The sequence below is a fragment of the Choloepus didactylus genome, chromosome 3 (assembly GCF_015220235.1).
Source record: "Choloepus didactylus isolate mChoDid1 chromosome 3, mChoDid1.pri, whole genome shotgun sequence".
NCBI lineage: Eukaryota > Metazoa > Chordata > Mammalia > Pilosa > Megalonychidae > Choloepus > Choloepus didactylus.
The window spans coordinates 1,498,114-1,520,869 of record NC_051309.1 but is presented as its reverse complement, the minus strand read 5'-3'; the positions used below and the strand labels follow the sequence as shown (position 1 = coordinate 1,520,869).

General features: G+C 50.9%; 1 protein-coding gene across 4 annotated transcripts in view; it reads right to left on the bottom strand.

Moving 5' to 3' along the window:
- Positions 1-22,429, bottom strand: part of MAEA (macrophage erythroblast attacher, E3 ubiquitin ligase) — a 47,663-nt gene extending 25,234 nt beyond the window's left edge. For 2 of the 4 annotated variants that reach the window (XM_037829210.1, XM_037829211.1), the window contains exons 1-2: positions 22,309-22,429; positions 802-984 (exon numbers count right to left, since the gene is read on the bottom strand). In XM_037829210.1, coding sequence (XP_037685138.1) covers positions 802-984; positions 22,309-22,377 — 252 coding nt within the window. In that variant the 5' untranslated portion in view covers positions 22,378-22,429. Of the gene's footprint in view, positions 1-801; positions 985-2,647; positions 2,689-19,019; positions 19,079-22,308 lie in introns of those variants that run through there. The other 2 variants (XM_037829212.1, XM_037829213.1) reach the window with 2 other exon arrangements.
- Positions 22,430-22,756: the final 327 nt, after the last annotated feature.

The window sequence follows — 22,756 nt, the reverse complement described above, 5'->3', positions numbered from 1 at the left end:
ATAAAAAAGTAGTTGTCCTTGTTTCTTTTTCATTGCAGGAACGATCCAAATTATTTCAAAGACATCTAAATTCCTTGTGGGTTAGCTTCTGATGCCCGGGCACCCTGCCCTCCAGCCCAGCCCGTGGATTATGCTAGTGAGAAGCTGCTGGCCAACGCTGAGTGGCTCCCAGCTCAAGGGCAGGTGCCAGGTACAGGGTCACAAACACCCCTGTAACAAAATCCCAGCACACCCACGTAGCTCTAGAGGCTTTGGCAAACGTCCCCTGGAAGGCTGGGGTGCTGTGGTGCGAAATCCTGTAGGGACAACAGGAGCAAGTATTCCCTAATCGTGCTTTGTTCACATATCCCGGCAGCTGAGTACAGTGCTGATGCCGTCTTCCCTGGGGAAATCTGTGAAGAGAGGCCAGCCCGGGACCTAGCAGCCTGGGACTCATTTTTCAAGAGCTGGGCCGTTTGGCGTTTGCTGGCTCCAAATAGCAAGCAGAAGGGGATCATGACAAAAAAAAAAAAGTCTGGAATACCAAGCTCAACTTGCTTCGTGGTAAAGCCAGCTCTGCTCACGCCTGCAAAATTACTACTGAGTTAATTTTAAAGAAATATTCAGCTTGATGGAATAGATTTTTAAAACATTTAATGCCCTCAAGTAGAAACACAAAGAAGAAATGAAGACTAATTTTTCTTCCTCTATAACCTACCACAGCTATAAAAGATAAAGTACTGCTATGAAATCTGATCTTTTAAAAACAATACTCATGAGTTCAAAGCTTAAAAATTCAGTGAATCTTAAAAACGCACTCACCTTCCTCTTGAGGACGCTGAGCTTCTCTACCACGCCATCCAGCAGGCTGACCACAGAGTCCACGGCCGGGCAGCCGCTCAAGGTCTTCTCGAGCTCAGCCACTGCCACAGTGACATGGCTTGTCTCGCGGTCGATGTTTTTCTGAGCAGCCCGAAAGCGCTTATTCAGGGTCTCATAGGGCACCTAAGGGAGAAGTCGGGGTCACTGAGAGCCCACTAACTCTGCCCGCTGTGCTCCGGGCTGCACTCAGAATGTGCTAAGGCTCCAGCAGGGCACTTTCTGTGGCTAAAGGGTTCAACCTTCAACTTTCTCAAAATCACATCAACCCCAAACTGCAAGCAGATCCACCCAACGGGACCCGAGTGAAGGCAGGAGAGTTCACACTCCCAGGGAAGAGGATCAAGCCAGGGCCCCAAAGCCACAGGACAATGTCACAGTTCTTCCAAAAAATTTTTAAGTGTTCATTGACAAAATAATCCCAAAGTACACCTAGAAAAAACGACCTAAAAGGAGAGTAACAGCAGGTGATTTATTCTATCTGGTGTGAAAGCACAGGAGTGGATCACATACCAGGCGGTGCTGGCAGAAGCAGGCTGCTGTGGGGTCAGCTCAGAAGCCAACCAGCTTACCATCAATCCGTAGGAGACAAGGCCTGCAGATCCAACAGGGCTAAATAAAGGGAGCACAAACACCCCTGGGGAATCTTGGGTGCACATTCAACTAATTTCAGTGAGAGGAAGCTTGTTATAAAAATAAAAAACAAAAAAGAATTTCAAAATAACCTTTACTTTCCTGTCCTAAAGGACTGCTGTTAGCTTTCCTTCTTTTCTTATGCACCCACAATTTTAAACACAGCGAACAGGGTGGTGCTGCACCTGGGACTGCATCCCCTTGGCTCGTGGGCACCAGGGTCCCCGCCTGCACACACCAGCGGTGAACAACCGCGGGCTGCACAGCCAGCGGCTCCCTGCACAGCCAGAGGCTCCCTGCGCAGCAGTCTGTGGAGCCACCCTGTTTTGCAGTCAAGAGCTCCGACTTGCCCAATGATGTCCGGGGCAACTCTGGGGAATGGAATGACCTGCTCCACAGCACTGGGCAGGCACCAACAGGGCGCCAGGCACCCCGCAGTGTAGAGGGGCCACAGGAGGAAGGCTGGGTGCATGGGGGGATCTGGGCCCGGCTCGGAACATGGGCCTCCCGGGAGAATGAACACAGGACAGGGAGCAGCTCGGCGTGGGTCAAGGAAGAAGCCCTGCAGCAGGTATCAGCCCTGGGAGTAAGGCCAGCACTGTCCCTGGGCCCTGGGCCTCACTGACACAGGCAGAGTGCTCAGGCCAGCAGGTCAAGGGCTGATGGTGCAGGAGGCGGAGTCCGGCCGGGCCTGCCACCTGGTGAGGGCTCAGCTCGGGAGCACTTGCAAATGAACAGAGGACTTCTGAATGGTGGGAGATAGCCGCCAAGCCACAAAGTTCAATCAGTCGAAAACCCAGAGGCAAGGGAAGAAAGGAAAGCATGATGGAGAGAGGGGCTATCTATTGCAGCACAAGGGCGCTCAAGCGGACAGTGTGTGGCGCATGCCTCTCCCAGACAGGACGCAGCGCTGGCAGCAGCGGGCACGTGTCTGGAGGGGATGCTATGAGCCCAGAGCTGTGAGCCGGCCAGAACGGCCTGTGGGGCTTCTTCCCCTCACCCTGCACTGCCTGTCCAGTAGCGTTCCAGTTTGCTAATGCTGCCATTTGCAAAACATCAGAGATGGATCGGCTTTTATAAAGAGGGTTTATTTGGTTACACAATTACAGTCTTAAGGCCATAAAGTGTCCAAGGTAAGGCATCGGCAATAGGGTACCTTCACTGGTGAAAGTCCATTGGCATCCGGAAAACTTCTGTTAGCTGGGAAGGCACGTGGCTGGCATCTGCTTGCTCCCAGGCTGCATTTCAACAAAATGGCGTTCTCCAAAAAGTCTCTGTATCAGCCTCTTGGAGCAAACTCTGGGCTAGTACCCCCAAAGAGGCAGCAAAACTCTGCTTTCAACAGCCGTCTTCAAAATGTCTCTGTAAGTTGCAGCAGCAAGCTCCTTCTGTCTGAGATCTTATACAGGGTTCTAGTAAATGCATAAGGCCCATGGTGAATAGGCAGGGCCACATCTCCATGGAAATTATCTAATCAGAGTTATCACCTATAGTTGGGTGGGTCGCATCTCCATGTAAACAACCTAATCCAAAGGTTCCAACTTAATCAACACTAATATGTCTGCCCCCACAAGACTGCATCAATGAACATGTCTTTTTCTGGGAGACATAATAGATACAAACCAGTACAGGTAAGCTTAGTACTGCTTGTAAAAAAAAAGGGGGGGGGGGACCCTTTCCATGTCTGCCGGGTGACTACACTGACTACAGACGGCAGGGAGTAGCCAGCACACTGCGAGTTCTTATTGACTACCTGATGAATGTGCAAGAGGAGGCACAGTGGAGAGAACAAGCCCCTCACACAAGTGTCCGGTTTGTCCTCACCCCTCCACCCTCTGCCCTGGCAGATTTTCCCACACTGGATGCCGTCACTGCACGTGTCCCTCCCACCACATGAAATTTCTCAAGGACATAAGAAGTATGCCGTAGCCCTTCCACTGAGATGGGACCATCTGCAAAAAAAAAAAAAAGCACAGCATCGTCCTCAACAGAGGGCCCACAATACCTAGGCACGGCACTCTGCTGCCAGGAGAAAGCTTCTCCGAGCACCCCTCACTGCACTCAGCCTCCGGCTGTGTCAGGCCTCCCTGACCACCCCTTCTAAGAGTGGGCTCCTGCATGGCTGCACTGGAGGAGGGTCAGGCAGGGCAGGTGCCTGAGCAGATGGCTGTGGCAGGTACGAACACCCATCCCCTGGGACCAAGGGACAAGACTTCTGCCCAGAGCCTCAGCTATGCAAAGTTCAAGGTGAGTCAGTAGGAGAAGCTGCTCGTGAGGGCCACTGGGCATTCCCTGAACCTCAACAACTCTTCTGTGCATGCCCAAAATTACTTCAAAATACACCGTTTAAAGTAAAAACAAAATAACAAGGCATGCAGACATGAATGCCTGCATGCACTAGACTCCCTGGAGAGAGATGGAGGAAGCTGCCAGAGGAGGGGAACCTGGAGGCAGGGTAGACAGGCACCTCCTTAGAGCTGCGTGCGCCCTGTCGTAGTATTGGACTCTTTCAGAAGCCCAAGTGCAGGTGTTCACTTTATCACTATTTTTAAAATATTTTTTAATCGTGAAATATAAAACTTTTACAGAAATGTGATAACTTTCAAAGTACAGTTTAACAACAGTTATAGAGCAAAAGGCAAAGTACATTATGGGTTACAGTTTCACAATTTGCTGTTGGATACACTAGAGACTAAAAAAAGTATCTATATAATGACTTAGTATTCATAATCCTTTGTTAAATCCTATCTTGTCTGTTGCTACCCCTTCCTCTCGTTTGATCACTGTCTCAATCTTCAGGGATATCTAGGCAGTGACCACCCTAATTTATTCATATTGAAAAGGGTCGACATTATGGGGAAGGGGGATGCAGATGGTTAATGTTCTTGAAGAGACTCTTGCCTCTGGGTTTTGGGACTTATCTGACATATGAACAACCTAGAGGGGTTTTTTGTTGTTGTTGTTTTTTTAATTAAATTCAGTTTTACTGAGATATATTCACATACCATACTATCATCTATGGTTTATAATAAACTGTTCACAGTACCATCATATGGTTATGCCTTCATCACCACAATCTATTTTTGACCACTTTCCTTACACCAGAAATAATCAGAATAAGACAAAAGTAAAAAGGAACACCCAAATCATCCCTTCCATCCCACCCTATTTTTCATTCAGTCTTTGTCCCCATTCTTCTACTCGTCTATCCAAACACTGGATAAAGGGGGTGCGAGCCACAGGGTTTTCACAATCACACTGTCACCCCTTGTAAGCTACACTGTTATACAATCGTCTTCAAGAGTCAAGGCTACTGGGTTGGAGTTTGATAATTTCAGGTATTTACTTCTAGCTATTCCAATACATTAAAACCAAAAAAGTGTTATCTATATAGAGCCTAAGAATGTCCACCTCTCGACTCCATTTGAAATCTCTCAGCCACCGAAACTTTGTTTCATTTTGCATCCCTCTTTTGGTCAAGAAGATGTTTTCAATCCCATGATGCTGGGTCCAGATTCATCCCCAGGAGTCATATCCCATGTTGCCAGGGAGATTTACACCCCTGGGAGTCAGGTCCCACATAGGGGGGAGGGCAGCAAGATCACCCACCGAGGTGGCTTAGCTAGAGAGAGGGCCACATCTGAGCAACAAAGAGGAATCCACAGGGAGACTCTTAGGCACAATTACAAGCATTTCCCTGTTAAATCTGGAGGTTTTAAGTTTCTGAAAAATAAACTTAGTGAGTGAAACTTTTATAGTCTTGGATAGGGACCTACGTATTCTTTAGGGTTTTCAGGACTACTGTTGATTAGGGGTTGGCATACTGGAATATCTAGCTGAAGCTTGCATAAGAGCAACCTCCAGGATAGCTTCCCAAATCTATTTGAAATCTCTTAGCCACTGAAACCTTGCTTTGTTACATTTCTTTTCCCCCTTTTGGTCAAGGAGGCATTCTCAATCCCATGATGCCAGGGCCAGGCTCATTCCTGGGAGTCACGTCCCATGTAGGCGAGAGGGTAATGAATTTATTTGCAGAGTTGGGCTTAGAGAAAGGCCACATCAGAGCAACAAGCAGTTCTCTGGAAGTGACTCCTGGGCATAATTACAGGTACACTTAGCCCCCTCCCTTTACAGCACTAAATTCCATAAGAGCAAGCCTTAAGATCGAGGGCTTGACTTAGTAAGTAGGGGATCCCTAATTTCACATAGCATATATTCTTATTCTGTCCAAGATAAACAACTACTGTCTCACATTATCCTCACTTAGTTGTACAATTCATCACCACTCTCAATTTTAGACAATTATCATAACCCCCAATACCCCATAGCTCTTATTTCCTGCCCCTCCCCCCAATTATTCCCCTAGTATTGGTGTGGTACTAGTAAGGTGCTCCTATTAAATATAGTCCATAGTCTGTAATAGGTAGTTTTTCTATATACCACTCTGCCGTTAACTCTGTACAAGTGTCATACCTTAGAAGTAGATCGTGCAAGAACTTATATATATTTACAGTGCTGATCTGTGAGACATATGACTTTAAACAACCCCTTTCAATCCTGTTCGCCTTCAATAATCCCACTAATGAACTATCATCACCTCTGTCCATTCCCACACCTTCAAGTTCAATGTCGTTAACAAGTCTACACACATTAGGTCATCATTCCCCCGCTCCAGCTTCTATCCCTAACTCCCCTATATTCCATATTATAAGACACTGATTTTACGTTATCCAGGGGATTCATATTAGTGACATTGTATAATACCTCTCCTTTTGTGTCTGACTTTTTCACTCAGCCTTATGCCCTCAAGGCTCATCCACATTGTCACGTTTCAGGACCTTAGTTACTTCTTACCATTCTATCATTTTGAAAAAGAAAGTGCTCAGCTCCAGGGCTGCCAGAGACTGGTCAGCAGCTGGAACAACACAGGGTACCCCAGAGGCTTCCCCGTCCCAACATCTAACCCACATGCCAGGCACCTGCAGACACACAGGGAGCCTCAGGGCTTGGACAGAAGCCCAGTAAGCCGGGTTCTGCAGCTCGTGCTCCGAGACGACACTGGGTCGGCTCCCCCACAACTCAGGAGCCCCTCAACCCCTGGTGACACCAAACCAGGGCCTTGTTCTCACTCCAATCTGACCTGGGCTGACATGCTCACAAAACACAATACAAATGAATTACTAAAAGATGAGTGAGGCGAATCCTAAGATACAAGGTACAATATACAAGCTCCCAACTTTTTCTATCAGGTTCAGACATTAAATTTATATTTCAATAAACATAATCAAAACAAACATAACAGGTTAAAAGGAAAAAACTACAAAACTGCCACATTTTTCAGTCCAAGCGCATACCAGGGATGGCGAGAGCAGCTCCAGGGCGACTTGGAGGCTGAGGCCCCCACAGCCCGTGAAGCACCCAGGCCACACACGCACCACAGACGTGTATTGGACATGACAGGTCCCACATGGAGACCAGCTCGCCCCTGGCCTACCGACTCACCCGCAAGGGGCTTGTGCTGACACTGCCGCAGCAGATCCTGGGCGCTCAGCTCAGACTGACGGGAATGAAGGGCAGGCTCAGAGCAAGTCCTCCAAACTCAGTGTCTCGCTCAGTTTTAACTTCCACCCCAAAAAGAGGCAAGTGATGCTGTAACACAGTTCCCCATCCCAACAATTCGCACTGGGAGGTTAAAAGTCCAATTAACCCTCTCCCACCCTGATACACTCTTGGGGTACAGTCAAAACAACCTAAATCCTTGCAGCGGGGGGGGGGGGGGGGGCCCGAGGGTTGCTGCACACACCCAGCACAGCCCATGTGGCACACAGGCCACATCGCAGACCCACTGTGATGACAGTCCCCAAAGGCACTCCAGCCTGCCCATGCTCGAGGCCGTCCTCTGCACTGGCACAGGCCTGGCATCCACAGGGCCCTGCTCTGCCTACAGCTGTGTCCGAGCCCGGTGTGTCCTCAGGAAGGCCCAAGCCCAAGTCCACCTCACCCTGCCCGCTGGCCCTACCTCGGTGCTTGTACCTCCACCCCAGGGCATGTGTCTGAGAGCCTGCCAGCCTAGGGCCCGGAGCTTGTGGGTGCTGGGCCCAACCCTGCAGGGACTTCTACCGTGCCAGGCGCTACTTCCCGTCCCCAAACCCCTCCCCATGCTCCTTGGCCTCCTTCCCCAACTACCCAGCCGGCCTCCTCTCCTCTTTTCAGCACTCTCTCTGCTGCCAGCACCAATGGCTCCTTCATGGTCTCCTCCCCTAAGGGTATCTGCCAAAGAATGAATGGAGTTTCAGAAATGCCAAAAATTCTAAACCTGCCAAATTATCATTCCAGAATGACGGCAAAATTATCTCAAATCTGTAGGGACTCAAAATTCCTGGACAGAGTCCTCAGGGAAGCAAAAGTAAGTCCAGAAGGCCATAAAGAGTGCCAGGAACGGCAGTAAGGAAAGAAACCACCAAAAGATGCAGTCAGCCCAAGGAAGTGCAGATAACATGGCTGCACATTTTATAAGTTAACAGACTTCTAGAACACATTCTGAAAAAATATATATATATATAAAACACATTCCTGACAGCTTTGATAAAATATGGGCTCTGGTACCTGATTTCAAATGAAGCTATCTACAAAGCTGCCATGACCAAGACAGTGTGGTCCGGCCCGAGACGGACGCAGGGCTCCCCAGAGGACGCAGGACCCAGATGCGGACGTCGATGTCGGCCGCCCAGAGGGAAAGGACGGTCGGGGCCACAACCGCGCCAGGGCTAGAACAGAGCAAGCCTCCACCCTTACCTCACACGAGCCTCCTTGGCGTAAACACAAAACACAAAACTGTAAAACCTCTAGAAGAAAACACGGGAGAAAATCTTCACGACCTTGAAATGGATCAAGATTCTAGAAAGGAAGCAAAATGCAGTAACCATAAAAGAAATATTAATAAACTAAACCTTACTAAAACTAAAACCTCTGCTCCTCTAAAAACAATTCTCTGGTAAGAGCCTGGTTTCTACACCCTATTTAGATCCCTTAGAACTCAACAATAAAAAGATGGTTCTGGTTTGCTAATGCTGCTTTTATGCAAAACACCAGAAACAGACTGGCTTTTATAAAGTGGATTTATTAGGTTACAAACTAACTGTTCTAAGGCTACAAAAGTGTCCAAACTAAGGCATATACAGATACCTTCACTGAAGGATGACTAATGGCATCCAGAAAACCTGTTATAGCTGGGAAGGCACGTGGCTGGCATCTCTTGATCCCGGGTTGTGTTCCAGCTCCTCTCTCAGCTCCTGTTTGTTCATGGTTTTTTCTCCCAAGACATTTCTCTCTAAACACCTGGGAGTCTGGTCTTAGCATATCCCTGGGCAACCTCTGGGCTTCATCTCGTAGCTTAAAAGTCCTTCTGTCTGCACCTCCAAGCATCTACAAGTGTCAGAGACAGCTCTTAGCTTCTCTTCAAAATGTCCCTCTCGGCTGCTCTGAGGTCCTTCTGTCTGTGAGCTCCTTTTATAGGACACCAGTGATTAAATCAAGACCACCCTGAATGGGCTGGGATCCATATCTCCATGGAGAGAATTTAATCAAAGGTCTCACCCACAGTTGACTGAGAGCGCCCACATCACCATGGAAGCACTCAATCAAAAAACTAATCTGTCCCCACAAGACTGCATTAAAGAATACGGCTTTTTCTGAGGGACATAATATATGCAAACGACACGAAGACAAACACTCCCAAAGCTTCACAAAACATACACGAAGAGCTGCAGCTCGTGTATCACCACCAGCCATCAGAGAAACACATGTTATATCCTTGACAGGAGCCACTGCACACCAGGGCAGCTCCAGTGAAGGAGACTGCCCCCGTGCTGGCCAGGCCAGGCGGTGGGACACGTGGCCTCTTGCCACTGGCTGGAGTAGGGCTGATTCCTAGGAAGAGGTGAACTGGCAAAGGTTTTGGGGAGGCACCTGGCAGGAGCTCTCGGCACCATCCACGAGCCGTTCCCCTGGACCCAGTGTTTCTTCTTGCGGGGTCCTTCCTGCAACAAGGCCTGTGCGTGTGTGCAGCACTCCTCAGACGCCCCCAGAGCGTGACCGCAGCTGTGCACACGTGCTCACTCATCGTCCGTCAGGCTGTATCACAGGAAAAAGCTGGTATGCCACCTTTTCTTCAATGATATCAATTTTTTCATTGATAAAATTTTTATACCATAAAATTTACCCTTTAAAGGGGTATAGCTTCCTCAAAAAGTTAACCATAGAATTACCACTTCTAGGGATACGCGCCCACGAGAACTGAAGGAGGGACTCAGACAGACACCCACACACCAATGTCCACAGCAGCGTCCCTCACCGTCACCAATGGTGGAGACAATCTAAGCATCCACCAACCTGCGCGGTTACATGCTGTCCGTCCACACAATGGACTGCTGTCCAGTTCTGAGGAGGGAAGCTCTGGGACACGTGACAACATGGACGAACCTTGAAGACACTAGGCTGAGTGAAATAAACCAAGCACAACAGGATGAATACTGTCTGATGCCACTCACATGAAACGTCTGGAAAAAGCACATGCAGAAACAGAGAGCAGCACAGAAGTCACCAGTGGCTGCAGGGAGGACGAGGTCCTTCATGCCTAATGGGTACAGAGTTTCTGTTGGGTGACGAAAGTTGTGATAATGGATGGTGGTGAAAGTAGCACATTATGAATGTAATAGCATTGAACTGTCATTCAAAAATGGTTAAAATGCCAAATTTTGTACTATGAATCTGTTTTCCCATAAAAATTTTTTAAAAAAGGCACAATTTTGTGGCTTCTAGTATATTCACAAGGTTGTGCAACCACGACCACTATCTAATTCCAGAACATTTCCATGCCCCAAATGAAGCCCCAGACCCGGAAATTCCTCCCCAACACCCCCAGCCCTAGGCAACCACCAATCTACTTTTGACCTCTAAGAATTTGCCTACTCTGAATATTTATTTCATCTAAAGAGAATCATACAAAATATATATAGCCTTTTGTGTTTAGCTTCTTGACTAAGCCTGGTGTTTGCAAGGTTCATTCACGATGTAGCATGTACCAGAACTGCATTCCTCTTTATGGCGGAAGGGCACTCTACTGTAGGAATAAACCACATTTTGTTTATCCAATCAGTTGCTGGACATTTGGGTTGTTTCACCTTTTGGCTCTTATGGAAATGAGGCTACGAAAATTCATTACAAGATTTTGTGTGGGCACGCTTTCAATTCTCTTGGGTATATACCCAGCAGTGGAATTGCTGGGTCATATGGTAACTTTTATATTGAAGATTTTGAGGAATGGCTACACTGATTTCCAAGCAACTGCATTTCCCAATCCCATCAGCAATATATACAGATTTCAATTTCTCCACATTTTTACCTTCCATCTTTTTGCTTAGGGCCTTTCTAAAGCGGGCGTGGTGTCTCACTGTGGTTTTAATTTATATTTCCCTAATGACTGATGATGTTGAGCATCTTTTCACATGCTTATTGGCTATTTGCATATCTACTTTCGAGAAGTCTATTCAAATCCCTTTGCTCATTTTTTACTTGGGCTGTCTTTTATTAAGTTCTAAGAGGATTTTTTAATATATCTTTTGGATGTTAGACCCTTATGAGATACATGATTTGCAAATATTTTCTCCCATGCCATGTGCTGTATTTTTCCTTTCTCAATAGTGCCCCTTGAAATGCAAAAATTTTTAATTTTAATGAAGTTCTGCTTATTTCATTTTAGTTGCTCAGGCTTTAAGTGTTTGACCTGAGAAACCACTGTCTAATCCAAGGTCATAAAGACTTACCCCTTTGTTTTCTTCCAGGAATTTTATAGGTTTAGTTTTTAAATTTAGGTCTCTGATCCACTTGAATTAAATTTTTACAGGGAAAGCTTTCAATCTTTCACCATCAAGTATGATGGTAGCTATGGGTTTTTTGTAAATGTCCTTCATCAGGAATAAGATAAGTCCTTTCTAATCCTAGTTTTGTTTTTCAGTGTTTTTATCATAATAGGGTGTTAGATTTAGTCAAATGCTTCTTCTGTGTCTTTTGAGATGATCGTTGGTTTTTGTTCTATACTAATATGGGGTATTACGCTGATGTTCACGTGTAACCAACCCGCCATTCCTGGGATAAATCCCACTTGTGCACGTTATGAAGTCCTTTGATGTGTTGCTAGATTCAATTTGCTCATAATTTTGTATCCATATTCACTCATAAGGAATAATGATATGCTATTTACATTTTAACCAACAAAAGAAAATTGTATATGTTTCAACGTAATACATTTTTCCCTCCACACGGTTTGTCTGCATCCCTTGTCCAACGCTTGCAGGGAGGAGAGTAGGTCTTGCATCTTTCTCCTCGATTTGAGCCAGCTCTTTATGGTTCGTATTTGGTGACAATACTTTTTTTCTATTTGTTTTTAAATTCTGGTCCTATTTTATCTGGTTACACCAAAAGATTTAAGCTTTTATTAATCAAACGTATTCATTTTATCCTTGGTATGTGTTGCATTACAGCTTTTAAGATCACAGGATCTCTCCATCTAGTTAACTAATGTTAAATTACATTTTCTTCAGCACATTTCCCCTTCAGTGACTCAGAAAAAGGGATTCTTCCTGTTTTTGTTACTGAAACTGAATCTGGCAAGCACCATAAGCTGCGGCTCATGTGACACATCTGCACTTTCATACGCTCTAGAACACTCTTCCCACACTGCCTCATTCGTGCTTCACACTTTCTCCAGTGTTTGCTGTGGGTTTTGTGACAGTATTTGCTGACAAAGAAATGCACTTCAGTTTGTCATCATAATGTTTTCAGCCATTTTCACCAGTGCAGGAAGGAAACGCTTCCCCAATGGCATGTGGTTTTTGTCTTTCACAATCAAGAGAGAATCCTCAGAAGAGGTCTGTAAATATCCCAATGCTGGTAACGCTGGTGACAATAACTCAGGCTGGACAGAGCACCAAAGGGCGGTCCCGGAGAGTCCGTCTCAGTGGCTAGTGTGCAACGCAGGACAGGCTTGTGAGTCCTGGTGGCTTCGCACCATCACAAGCTGACCTCTGCAGACACAGCACATGCCCGAGGAAGGTGTCCCAAAACGGCCAGCAGTGGTCCACACCCCTTCTTTTCAACAGGCTACTTGAAACTGACAAGTTTCTGGTTAACTTCCAAGGGGATCTGAAGAGCCCAGTCACTCGTTCCCCTAGCAAAGTGGCTGACGGAGAAGGCCAGGGGAGGTGGGGAGGGGGCCGCCGGGGCCTCCTTGCCCTCCTTGTGTGCCGGCCTCATTTGCCTCCTCCCCAGCCTGCCGTTCCCTAGGAGAAATCTTCCTACGGCAACGGCCATCTCCAAAAAGGCAGTAAGAGTAAACTAAGTGTGAGCTGTGCACATGCTCAGCGAGGCACCAACCCCTGCATGCCCAGGTCTGGGGCTCCGGGGCTGCAGCTCATGGCAGTGGGGTGTCCTCTCGTCCCGTGGATCAGCGCACACGAAGTGCAGCACGCAAGCCACATGCGGCCCTGAGTCAGGTCCCAGCCCCTGGCGTGTTGGAAGCTTCGGCAAAGCTCACTTTTTCTCTTTCTAGAGGAAATACACAAACGCAACAAGGCTGTTACTTGGGCAGTTCCACACTCAGCACTGGTGCTGGTGGGGAGACCCGGCCCTCCAGGTGTTCCCCTTATTACCAGGCACAGGGAAGCCAGGTGACATCTTCACAACTTCCTTCAAGTACGTTCACACAGAAACACTGCACTTCCTGCTAACACCAGCCTTCCTCCAGGTCCCTGCTAAGACACGCTTCGTGTTTCCCTCAGTGCCCACCACAGGCTTCAAAAGTTCATCCTGGATATTTTATTTCTATTCTCTTCAGGCTGCTATGAATGGATATTTTCCCATAAAATAGTCCCAACTGGTTATGGCCGGCATACAAAAAAGTGACTGGTTTCTGTGTATTTATTATGATGTTGACTTACAATGTTGATCCTTCTTGCTAATTCTAACTGTTTTCCATAAACATGTTGTGTCCCCAACTTTCTAACAGTTATCTTATTTGTGTTTCAAGCCTTAACTGCTGTGGCCAGAACTGTCAAAATAACATTTATGCATTCCTCCATTAACGGAAGAGCTACTTGTTCCCCGCCCACGACAGAGCTTCTCACCCGTGGTCAGGAACAGACAGAAAGCAAACTACAACCCAGACGCCAGCGACAGCTAAGGAGGAAGGGTGGATGGAGGGCTGCAAGTTTAAAGTGGGTGATCGGGGAAGGCCTCACTGAAAAGGTGACCCTGAAGGGAGACCCGAAGACAGACAGGGAGAGGCCTGTGGTGCCCTGGGTACGGGCATCCTGGGTGGAGTGGACACGGCGAAGGCCCTGAGCTGTCAGCGTGCCGGACGTCCCAGCAGCAGCGGGGGGCCACTGGGGCTCTGGGAGCACCCAGGAGAGCGGAGGAGGCAGGGAGCCGAGTCACAAAGAGCCTGGGGGGCCTTAATGACCTTGGCTTTTGTCCTGAGCAGGAGGGAAGGAACCTGGCCAGGAGAAGAGCACGATCTGGTGCTGTGCTGGCTGGTGGGAACTGACCGCAGCAGGCGAGGGCAGAGCAGGGGTGGTCAGGAGGCTGCTGTGGTGACCAGAGGGGCCGGGTGGCTTCAGCCATGAGAAGGAGGAGGCAGTCAGATCCCGCAGGGGTTCTGAAGCTGAAGCGCAGAGGACGCATGGACGGGTCAGCTGCGACGTGGGAAGACAGTGGGGTCGAGGCTGCCTTCGAGGCCCTGGCCTGCGCCAGACAAGGAGGAGGAGCTGCCCTTCACTGAGAAGGGGGAGGTGGCAGAGCAGGTTGGGGGGAAGGCAGGTGAGAGTGAGAGTTCAGGTTTAAACACACTGAGATGTCTTACAGAGCTCCAGGCTGAGACATGCTGGAATTCAAGGAGAAGTCTGGGTCAGGTACAAATTTGGGACATCAGCATATACACAGAGTCCTCACAGCCTACAAACCCACACGTAATCATCCGAGAGGAAGTATTAGCAGAGATGAGGGCCATGGACTGGGCCTGGGGCACCCCAATATTTGATGATCAAAAAGATGCAGATGGGTCAGCAAGAGAAGAGAAGGAGCAGTCGCAAGCAGGAAGGAGGCAGAGGAGAAACCGGCTCCAAGGCAGAGGGAGCACCACGGGGTGGGATCCAGGCCAGCACCACAGGGGACCCCATAGCGCAACAGGGCAAACCAGGGAAGAGGCCGTGGGGCTGGGGGGGCACACTCGAGACGACACGGAGCCAGCAGGAGGGGACTGAGGCTGAGCAGGGGATGGCAGCAGAGCACAGTCACGGCAGGAGGGAGACTCGGGGCACGGGCCCAGGGAACAAAGCAGAACCAGCCGCCAGCTGAGGGCGGGCGTGGGGGAGCAGGTGCTGGAGGTCTGATGGGGGGGTATGCGAGGTCTGTGGTGGGGTGAGGGCCTGAAGGAACGTCTCCGTGCCGCCCAACAGTGCCAACAGCTCCTCGAGGCCAGCAAGGTGGGTTGACCTAGAGCGGCCCCTCTGTGGTCGGCAGTTTTCTTCCAGCCATGAGTGGCCATGCCAGGGCCAAGCACAGTCTGAGACTTACCCAGGGCTGCATTTTGTCTAGCCAGAACAATTAAAGGGACAGAAGGATGGGGAGCTTAGGCTGCAGCACAAGGGTAAGTGGGTGAGAAGGTGGTGATGAGAAAGCTCAAAAGGCCGGCCTCACCAGATGTCTGTGCACGCCCCCTAAGCACTAGGGAGCACATCAGGTGGACAAAAGCGAGACATGTTTCAAGAAGGGATTTTCTAACGAGAGCAAAGTGAAATTCATTTATCACACCTCCCTCCTCTACATGCCAAACACTCCTAGGGTCTGTGAATACAGACGTGAACAAAACAAAGCCCCCAGCTACATGGATGGGAGAGTCTGACAAAGAACCAAATGGGGTAGCACAAGGAGCAGCAGGGAATCCAGGGCAGCAAGGAGCCCACAACTGGCTGATTTCTTTCAGGTCCCTTTAACCTAGAGATGGCCACATGCCTGGCCAAGGAGCCTCTGGGAAGGCTCCCCACAGAGTAGCCCAAGGGGAGGGGTGCCCTTCTCCCTTATGCTTCCCTCCGGCCTGCGCCTTCGGAGGTGAGGGCTGGAGCTCCACCAGCTGGCACGGACTGCGAGGGGACCCAATGAAGGACCCAGGAGAAAGAGGCAAGCTCACCTCCCAGGGCTCAGGCCTGAACAAGCGGCAAGAGGTGGCAGAGACCAGGCATTTGGTTTTGTACAGGGATCTCCAAGATGTCTCCCAACTCCAAAGAGAGTGCACAAGCCAGCACCTGGCTAAGGAGGTGGAGGCAGGGCCTGGCTGGGGGTGCAGGGGGTCACGAGGACAGGGAGTCTGTAAGGCCTCGCGGCCAGTGCCATTACCAGGTTCAGCCACAAAAACAGAAACGTGCATAGACCCCAAGACAGAACCTGAGCACCCCACAACTGGGAGGAATGAAGAGAATGGAGAGGATGGCTACGCGGGAGCCAGGCACACAGCATTTGGGGGGGGGGGCACATTTTCAGCAACGTGTCGATCATGACCCTGATGAGAACACTTTGGAGGCATATTGGGGGCAAGACCCTGATTTAGGGAGGTGGGAAAGAGGCCCTGGAAGAAGGACGCAGAGGAAGGAAGCAGCAGCTGGAGGAAGACGTGAGGGCAGGAGGCAAGGTTCGGCTACAGGGAGCAATGAGCGTGTCTACAGGGAGCAATGAGCGTGTCTACAGGGAGCAATGAGCGGTGTCTGCCGCTTGGTGGGAGCGCCTGGGCAGCACCGCTGATGCTGGAAGGAGGAGAGCCGAGTGCTGTGGCGATGCTGGGCGCCGAGCGCATCCTGACTCGAGGGGGCAGGGGCAGCCCCCAGAGCAGGCTGAGCCCTTCTCTCCCCAAGAGCTCTCTTTACTCAGGGGGAAGCCAAGTCCTCGCGGACAGCGGGAGGAGAGGGTGAAGAGAGGCTGGCCCAGAGCGGGGTGGAGGCAGGGGCAGCACCAGGGCCCCTCTGAGGCTCACAGCCAGGAATTCAAGGTGAGACCTGTCGGCAAAGCCACAGTGAGCCGAGCGGTTTGAGTTATCAAAACAATAAATAGTTCTCTCTCCCAGAAAGTTTCCAAAGCAACGGTTCTTAGGTATAAAGCCTCTGAAACAACATACCTAAAAGTAGTCAACAGGAACTTACCTATGGCACAAACTGTGCCTGGTCAGCACAAAACCCCCACTCCACCTAGACCCACGCCCAGAAAGAAAGAACGGACGCTGGTCTGCTGCCCTTCTGCAGAGAAGGGGTCTCCATCTAGGACGCTGACCTGCCTTCCCAGGGGCATCTGCTCGCCCACAGCTGGCATTATGATCTCCGCATGGCTCTGAAACACCCCAAGCCATGCCACCCAAGTGGGCCTGCCAAGAAGCCACCACAGCCACAGAGCTTTGCCAATCTAAACTACAACTTCCCAGCCACCAGCCCAAGCCATCAAATTCCTTGCTCTGCCCAACATGGGCCTTGCCTTCCTCAAAACCTTTAAAGAGCCTGAACCGCCTGTCTGATCCCCACCCCTGCCCCAGGCATAAGCTGCGTGCGCACAGGGACCACACACACATCTGCTTCACAGCGACACCCAGGCCCCTAACAGGCCCTGGCACATATGGGCTCTCACGGTTGCTGAGAGGTATGGCAAGGGGTTCAGGCATGGCCTGCAGTCAGGCAGACTGGGGCGCTCGGCTCTGCCACGCACCGCTGGCCCCGGCCGAGGGGCTTCACTTCCCTTGTGTTCTCCCATGCTATGCCACGGAGCCGCAGAGCTCCCACCTCCCAGGTTTGTTACGGGGATTGAAAAGACAGATGTAACATGCTCAGCTATCGTGGTTACTACAGACCCCTGATGCTGGGGGTCCACGGTGAGTGTGGTGGGGGGAGGCCGGGAGGGGTAAGCACTGCCTCTCGCAACCCATCTGCCATAGAGAACTAGTTATTAGAGAGCCCTTTCTCTTCCTGACTTGAAGTTTGTTAAAAATAATAATGATGCTTAAAAAACAAAAACCCAACAACTGTGCAAGCTAGCAGAACCCGCTGTCTCCATCCTGTCAGCATTCCACCTATTCCGAAAAGATGTGGCATAAAAAGGCAGACGTGGTCCCCTCAGAAGACACAAGCACAGAACACCTCAGCTGGGTGTGGAAGCTGAGAGGACTGAAAGGTCGCCAAAGGGCATGCGTGGGAGGACAGGCCTCATGTCTGCTGAGCTTCAGGGACTGGGAGGATCCTGGGAGGCTAAAGGGAAACCGGAGGATGTTTCAGGCAGGAGCATCTGTGCTTTGAAGGAATAACAAGGTTTTGAGCTTGGCAAGAGAGAGGGAATTAAGTTCCCACGGCTAGCCAGAGCACCACACACAGGTGTCTTTTACGCAACCACTTTCTGAGGGAGAACTGGCTCCATTTTGCAGATCAGAAAATCTAAAGTCAAAAGTTAAGAATTCACCAAAGACTGCCCTTCAAGGATACAGGATAACCAGGATCCAAACACAAGCCTGCCTGGCCCCGAGGTCCAAATGCTGCAAGCCACACCACAGTTTTCAAGGTAAAGAGCATGGGGGTCCCCCATACAGAGCACAGACCATATTTGGAAAATTGGAGGCACATTCCTGGCACCCAATGTTTTCCATGACAAATGCAAGCCCAGGCTGTCCTCAGATTGAACCACTCCTGCGGAGAACACAAAGACACGTGAGAATATGACTACAGACCCCGCTTAGGAAGAGGAGCCCAGCCCAGCCAGCCACCTCTGAGGACGAGCAGGGTGGAGCTGAGGAGGCAGCAGCTGGGCAGGCCCTGGCCAGGATGAGGCTCCAGCGAGGCAGGCGGCGGGACACGGGACGGTGCCACGCTCAGGGAGAGGCAGAACCCAGAGACGGCCTACAGCAGCCCCGGGCAGGCCCCTCCTTCTGGGCCGTGATCTTGGTGCCACAGCAAAGAGGTAAAAAGGTCTCAAAAGAAACCCACGGAGCTGCACAACACCAGCAGTGAGCCCTAAGCTGAGCCGTGGACTACAGTCAGTGCAATTACAGAAACGTGCGCCCATCAGCTGCACCCAGCGTTCCGCACCAGTGCCAGGTGCCCACAGGGAGGTGACAGGAATCCTGTACTTGGTGCACGACTGTTCTACAAACCCACAAGCCCCCTAATAATTAAGTAAACAATAAAGAAGGTCTCAGGACTCTCCTTCAGCCCTGGGAAAGAGAAGCGCACACGTGTACACACACACACATACACACGCACACACACCTCAGCATGCCACAGAAGAGCAGCAGACCCCCGATGCCCATCCACACTCTTCTTTCCTCTAAAAACTTTGGAGAATAAACTTTTATAAATTACTTTTATAATCAGAAAAAAAAAAAACACTTAAGACAATAACTACAATAGAGGTTCCCTGTTCAAGACGCTGAACAACACACCCGCGTTTACCTCTCTCCTCCTGTAGGGGCCCCAAAGGCACGCTCCACAGCATGGCCCACACAGCCTCACTAAAAAACAAAATTAAAAAGGACTCACAGCCCACAGCAAAAACATTCTCATGTACTGCAACCCCAGGTGTTGTTTTTAAGCTATAAAAGCAGACCAGTCCCATAAAGCAAGATCCAGTCCAGTGGCTCTCAATGAAGGTATTTTGCCCCCCCCAGGGGGACACTTTTTGGGGGTGCCACTGGCACCTGGTGGGCAGGGCTAGGAACACTGCTGAGCATTCTACAACACACAGGACACCCCCACCCTACCCCCAATCAAGGATTATGTGCCAAATGGCCGTGGTGCAGAGGCCTGTGCCCACGCACCCACTGGCTGCAGAACGGGAGCTCAGTGGGGACGAGGTGAGCCAAGGCTCCGAGTGTGTTGCTGGCGGGGGCACCTTTTAGCTACTCCACATTCTTCTTGCTTCATCAGTGAAATAAGAGCCAAAGAGGCACGCACCAGGATGGACGCAGGAGCCCACCGCCAGCCGAGGCTAAAGGGAAACACGAGGCCGCATGCGTGAAGACAGGCACTCCCCACCATGTCCGTGAGCCTCCTTGACAGAAAGGTGGTTTAATCCCCACCAGGTGGAAACTCAGTCCAGTAAATGCTCATTCCTGTTACTCTGCAAGAGAACTTGTCCTTGTCCCCCGCCTCCCAGAACCCCCCAGCCCTCACCCTCCTCCCTCATACTCTGCACCCGCACTGCCCACACACGAACTGCGACCGGACTTGGCCTCAAACCCATGAGCTCTGCCGGGGTCCTGTTCAATTCTACATTAACTGACGCTTCTAAATCAAGGAGCCCTAGTTTCCCTATAAAATGTCCCCATTATCCACTGAAAATTACTCCTGGAATTTTCTAGGAAAAAATAACTCAGTGGTGATACAAATGCCAATAAAGAATAGAGGAATTACTATGTGGGATCTAGGAGGAAAACTGGTGGAAGTAGTATGTCTAACAGCAATATTTCACTTTTAAAATCATTTTCAAAATCTGGCAAGCTTACTTACAATGATACTATACTGTCTCTTTACCTGTATGTGTATCCGCACAACTGTTTCAATCAAATGCTATTTAACACCTCGGGAACACACGCTACATTCCAGATTATCCAAGAGGAGGTCCTGAAGGAAAACTCCTTCCTGAGACCTTCCATTTCCTTTCCCAGCTCATTTGTTGAGCAACAAAAGGATTTTCGGAAACCTTTTCTGTCTGGTGTTTTCTACATTCACCAGCCAGCACTGAAAATGATGAGCCCCCATAGTTCTTATCTTCGAAACTTCTTGCCTGTCGGTACAAATGACAGGCCCTTAGAAGTGGGATGAGTGAGACACAAGGTCAGCAGTTAAAAGCTCCCCCGCCAATGCCTCTTTTTTGGGGGATGGGAGGTAGGGTAGGTGCAGGGGTAAACATCAACCCCAAGGGATGTCCAGCGGGGGCCCCAGGCAGCACGGTATAGACCTCTGAGCCACAGGATCTCTAAAACAGGCCAATCCACCAACCTTGGGGAGTGAAGTAAAAAACCAACCGCCCACATCCTGAAGGTGTCTGGCAAACAGGCATTTGGTCCAAGTCGGCAACCTCTCCCTTCCCTGCCTTGACCAAATCTGTTGCTGACTGTGCCCGGGCTGCAAGGCAGAGCGCTGTTCACCCAGGGGGAGGAGAGACAGAAGCACTGCTCGCCCTTCCCGAAGAACACATTCACCAGGGATCTTCATTTCCCTGCTGCTGAACAAATGCCACGCAATGGGCAGGCTTCCGCAACAGGAACTGTTGGGCTCACGGTTTTGAGGATAGGAGAAGTCCAAAATCAAAGCTTCCTCCAGGTGATGCTTTCTCCCAGAAGACTGAGGCCTTGTGGGGCTGGCTGCCAGCAATCCTTGGTCCCTGACTTTTCTGTCGCTTGGTTTTTCTCTTCTGCATTCTGCTGACCTCCAGCCTCTGGGTGCTTCCTGTGGCTTCTCCTTCTGTGTCCGATTTCCTTTGTATATAAGGACTTCAATCATGTTCGATTAAAGCCCATCCTCTTTCAGTTTGGACACCTTAACATCTTCCAAAGTCCAACCGCAAATGGGCTCACACCCACAGAACCAGGGGTGGGACCTGAACACGCCTTTTTTGGGGACACAATTCAGTCCCCAGCACCAGGGTACTGTCTCACCTTAGTAGTGGCAACTGTAATAGCTACCTTTTCACAAACATCAGTCCTGTCTTAAAAACACATCGTTACTTGTTTCACCCTCAGATGACACAGGGGCTATTATTCTCTACTTTTGGCAGGAGTGAACAATCAGAGCAGTGAAGCTTCCTGAGGGTGCACACGGGGGCAGACTGGCTAAGAACCTGTGCTCTTCAACTCTCAGCTAAAACCACCTTGTGGTGGGGGTAATCACAGCAAACCACCACCACCACCACCACCCCATCATCACAGATATGGACAGAACTCTGGAGCCCTCGGGGAAAGGAATCCAGAAGCACAAATGCTCAACTGCACATCTCCTAGGAATGTTGTGACCTTGATCCTTTAAATTTCCTTCCAGGTGCTTCCTTCCCTCCAATCACGATCAACCCTTTCATTAACCATGTAGCACCAGCCCCTACGTGAGGAACGCAAATTTCACCCTAATGGAATGCGACTTGGCCAAGTGACCACCCAAGGTCACACAGCTGGCAACCCAGTGGCAAGGGCTGTATTTCAGGTTCGGTGACGCCCAGTAAACAGCGTTCTCCACCGGGTCTTCAGGTCTCTCCCCCTTGCAGGCTCCCCCAGAAGGGACTGGAAGCCAAACCACCGACCTTCTGGCACCAGCCTTCGGGGAGGGCAGCTAGACCGACAGTCACGGCGGGACCTCTAGCTGAGGCCCGCGACCCCCATCGCAGCCCCCATTTTCGCCAGCCTGCCTACCCCCAGGGCGTCAGCGAGCGGCTGACACGCTTTTTAGGGCTCAAGGGCCGCACTGCCGTTCCGGAGGGCGAGAAGACGCGCTCCCCGCCCTGCCACGAAGCCCTCGCAAGCCGGCCAGTGCCCGCACGCTAGCCACGCCCGCCTGGCCGTCGCCTCCGGGGGAGCCCGGCCCGGGAGACCCCGCCGCCCGGGGGCCCGGCCCGAGGCAGACCAGCCGCCCCTCGGGGAGCCCGTACCGGGGGGCCGCGCCCCAGCTCCCCCCCGCCCCCGGGGCCGGTCTCTTGAGACACGCGGGCACCAGCGGGAGGCGACGACGCGTCCCATCCCCGGACGCCCACCTTGAGGGTCGGGTACTCCTGCACCTTGAGGGTCATGGAGAGCTGAGCAGCTGACTCCTGCACCGCCATCTTGAATTGGCCCAAACATTAGCGGGCGGGGGAGAAGCCGCCAGGCGCGGGGCAAGCCGGGTAGTGACGTGCCGCCGAGGGGCGGGGCGCGGCGGGGCGCGGCGGGGCGCGGCGGGCACGTCTGGCCAATGGCGCTCGCCCAGCCGGCCTGTCGGCGGAAGTATGAGCGGCCCGGCGTGCGCTTCGAGAGACGTCCAACCGGACCAATCACCACCGGCCTTCCTACCATTCAGCCAATCAGCGCAAAGCGCCGGCGGGGCTGCTTTCTTCTTGAGCGGCCCGGGGCGGGAACGTGACGGCCTCCTTCCCCTGGGTTGCTCCTGTTTAGTCCCGGCGTCCTCGGTCGCCGTTCACGCCGCCAAGGCCAGCGCGCCCGGGG